Source organism: Monodon monoceros, unplaced genomic scaffold (assembly GCF_005190385.1).
Source record: "Monodon monoceros isolate NGI ecotype Baffin Bay Population unplaced genomic scaffold, NGI_Narwhal_1 Super_Scaffold_22, whole genome shotgun sequence".
In the NCBI taxonomy this organism is placed as follows: Eukaryota; Metazoa; Chordata; class Mammalia; order Artiodactyla; family Monodontidae; genus Monodon; species Monodon monoceros.
In genome coordinates, this window is record NW_021703779.1 from 121,125,331 (window position 1) to 121,129,119 (window position 3,789).

Sequence of the window (3,789 nt, forward strand, 5' to 3'; positions counted from 1 at the left end):
CACACACACACACACACACACACACACACACACACACACACACACACTGCCCCGCTGGAAGAGCCAGGAGGGAGGGGCGGGTGGAAGAAACCACTCGGAGGAGCCAGAGGAGTCCCGGCGGTGCCCCGCCTGGAGAACCCCCTCTCCAGGAGCTCGCCAGCCACTCGCCGCCCGCCGGGCTGGAGGTGGAGTAGTTCAGAAGCAACTGACGCAGCCGGGATTTGAGCTTTGCAAAGCCACTCGCAGGGAAGGGAAGCATCTGCCCCTCCCTCCCCCACTGCGCGCCCTCGATCCCCAGCCTGCCCCCTCCCCCCGTGACGTCACCCCAGCCCGGTCCCGGGGAACCTGCAAAGCCTCTCAAATTCAAACTGCCGGGCGCACTGGTGCCCCTGCCGCCGGATTGGAAGTGCGTGCCCAGTCTCGGTCGTCTCCGCCGCCCCAGCCGGCAGGCTTCGCGACCTCCCTGCTCAGTCGAATCCCCGGGTCCCCGTGGGCTCAGCTTCCCGCCGCTCCAACCCTCCTCTTCTTCTCCTGCCGCCTGCCGGATTCCTAATTTGTGCGCACCCCCCAGCAAAATTTAATCCACCGACAGAAAGCAGGGCATCCTTCCGTAAGCGGCGTCTCCTTATACCTTGCTCTCCCTCTCTTTCCGAAGATGCTAAACTACCGGCGGACTGCAGAGGAGAGGGGTCCCGTCTTCTCCTGATGTGTGAGTAACCCCCACCGCGCGCTGTCTTTGCTCTTCCACCCTCTCCCTTACCCCGCCGCCAGTCCCCTGATTTTCCCACCCCCTTTTTGCGCAGTTAAAAAAAAAAAGTAAAGCAATTTCTGCTGGGAGCCCAGGACGGGCTAGCCGCCCGAGATCTCTTCAAGATACCCCAGGGGAGGAGGAGGAGGAGATGGGCTGGATTTAGTAGGACAACTCGGTTACTAATGACTCCGCGGCTGGCTGCGACCCGCCGGGAAATCAGGTGCAAGCGTGTGTTCCGGGACGCGTGTGTGGGTGGGCTGCGGGGGAGGGGAGGAGAGCAGAAAGCGCTTTGAAAAACGCAGTGATTTCATTCTGCCGTGCTGTCCACTCCCCGCATTCTTCCTCCGTCCCACTCCGCCCCCTCGCTTTGCCATTTTAATCGGGCTTCCGTGTTTCTTTCTCCCCCGCATCCCGCTCTCTCCTGCCCCCTCCCCAAGGTTTGCCTGTAGGTACCTGAGCTGACACCGACGGTGCCTAAAGATGCTGAGCGGCGTTTGGTTCCTCAGTGTGTTAACCGTGGCCGGGATCTTACAGACCGAGAGTCGCAAAACTGCCAAAGACATTTGCAAGATCCGCTGCCTGTGCGAAGAGAAGGAAAACGTACTGAATATTAACTGCGAAAACAAAGGATTTACAACTGTCAGCCTGCTCCAGCCCCCCCAGTATCGAATCTATCAGCTTTTCCTCAATGGCAACCTCCTGACGAGACTGTACCCCAACGAGTTCGTCAATTACTCCAACGCGGTTACTCTCCACCTGGGTAACAACGGGCTGCAGGAGATCCGAACCGGGGCGTTCAGCGGCCTGAAAACCCTCAAGAGGCTGCACCTCAACAACAACAAGCTCGAAGTGCTGAGGGAGGACACCTTCCTGGGCCTCGAGAGCCTCGAGTACCTCCAGGCCGACTACAATTACATCAGTGCCATCGAGGCGGGGGCCTTCAGCAAACTGAACAAGCTCAAAGTGCTCATCCTGAATGACAACCTTCTGCTGTCTCTGCCCAGCAATGTGTTCCGCTTCGTCCTGCTGACCCACTTAGACCTGCGAGGGAACCGGCTGAAAGTGATGCCTTTTGCCGGCGTCCTCGAGCATATCGGAGGCATCATGGAGATTCAGCTGGAGGAAAACCCGTGGAATTGCACTTGTGACTTACTTCCTCTCAAGGCTTGGCTGGACACCATAACTGTTTTTGTGGGGGAGATTGTCTGTGAAACTCCCTTCAGATTGCATGGGAAAGATGTGACCCAGCTGACCAGGCAAGACCTGTGTCCCAGAAAAAGTACCGGTGACTCCGGTCAGAGGGGCGGCCACGCTGACACACATGTCCAAAGGCTGTCACCTACAATGAATCCGGCTCTCAACCCAACCAGGGCTGCAAAAGCGAGCCGGCCACCCAAAATGAGAAATCGCCCAACTCCCCGGGTCACAGTGTCGAAAGACAGGCAGAGCTTTGGACCCATCATGGTGTACCAGACCAAGTCCCCGGTGCCCCTCACCTGCCCCAGTAGCTGTGTCTGCACCTCTCAGAGTTCAGACAATGGTCTAAATGTCAACTGCCAAGAAAGGAAGTTCACTAATATCTCCGACCTGCAGCCTAAACCTACCAGTCCAAAGAAACTCTACCTAACAGGGAACTATCTTCAAACTGTCTATAAGAACGACCTCTTAGAATACAGTTCTTTGGATCTATTGCATTTAGGAAACAATAGGATTGCAGTCATTCAGGAAGGTGCCTTCACAAACCTGACCAGTTTACGCAGACTTTATCTGAATGGCAATTACCTTGAAGTGCTATATCCGGCTATGTTTGATGGACTGCAGAGCTTGCAGTATCTCTATTTAGAGTATAATGTCATTAAGGAAATTAAGCCGCTGACCTTTGATGCTTTGATTAACCTACAGCTACTGTTTCTGAATAACAACCTGCTGCGGTCCTTACCTGATAATATATTTGGGGGCACGGCCCTCACCAGGCTGAATCTGAGAAACAACCATTTTTCTCACCTGCCTGTGAAAGGGGTTCTGGATCAGCTTCCGGCTTTTATCCAGATAGATCTGCAAGAGAACCCGTGGGACTGCACCTGTGACATCATGGGACTAAAGGACTGGACAGAGCATGCCAACTCCCCTGTCATCATCAATGAGGTGACCTGTGAATCTCCCGCTAAGCACGCTGGGGAGATCCTGAAGTTTCTGGGCAGGGAGGCTATTTGTCCAGACGGTCCAAACTTGTCAGATGGAACCATTTTGTCAATGAATCACAACACAGACACACCTCGCTCACTTAGTGTGTCTCCCAGTTCCTATCCTGAACTACACACTGAAGTTCCACTTTCCGTCTTAATTTTAGGATTGCTGGTTGTCTTTATCTTATCTGTCTGCTTTGGGGCTGGCCTATTCGTCTTTGTCCTGAAACGCCGAAAGGGAGTGCCAAGTGTTCCCAGGAGTGCCAACAACTTAGATGTAAGTTCCTTCCAGTTACAGTATGGGTCTTATAACACTGAGACTCAGGATAAAGCAGACGGCCACGTCTATAACTACATCCCCCCACCTGTGGGTCAGATGTGCCAAAACCCCATCTACATGCAGAAGGAAGGAGACCCAGTGGCCTATTACCGAAACCTGCAAGAATTCAGTTACAGCAACCTGGAGGAGAAGAAAGAAGAGCCAGCCACACTTGCTTACACTATAAGTGCCACCGAGTTGCTAGAAAAGCAAGCCACCCCAAGAGAGCCCGAGCTGCTGTATCAGAATATCGCTGAGCGCGTCAAGGAACTCCCCAGTGCAGGACTCGTCCACTATAACTTTTGTACCTTACCTAAAAGGCAGTTCGCCCCTTCGTATGAATCTCGACGCCAAAACCAAGACAGAATCAATAAAACCGTTTTATATGGAACTCCCAGGAAATGCTTTGTGGGGCAGTCAAAACCAGACCACCCTTTACTGCAAGCTAAGCCGCAATCAGAACCAGACTACCTCGAAGTTCTGGAAAAACAAACTGCAATCAGTCAGCTGTGAAGGGAAATCATTTACAACCC

At 53.6% G+C, this 3,789-nt stretch overlaps 1 protein-coding gene across 1 annotated transcript; it reads left to right on the forward strand.

The window, feature by feature from the left end:
• Positions 1-1,219: 1,219 nt before the first annotated feature.
• SLITRK2 (SLIT and NTRK like family member 2) lies at positions 1,220-3,769 on the forward strand. The gene has a single exon (XM_029241323.1). The coding sequence runs from the start codon at positions 1,232-1,234 to the stop codon at positions 3,767-3,769; it is 2,538 nt and encodes an 845-aa protein (XP_029097156.1). The 5' UTR covers positions 1,220-1,231.
• The last annotated feature ends 20 nt before the right edge of the window (positions 3,770-3,789 follow it).

Excerpts from the sequence above, each read along its gene's own strand:
- SLITRK2 (XM_029241323.1), top strand. The coding sequence starts at position 1,232 with ATGCTGAGCGGCGTTTGGTTCCTCAGTGTGTTAACCGTGGCCGGGATC.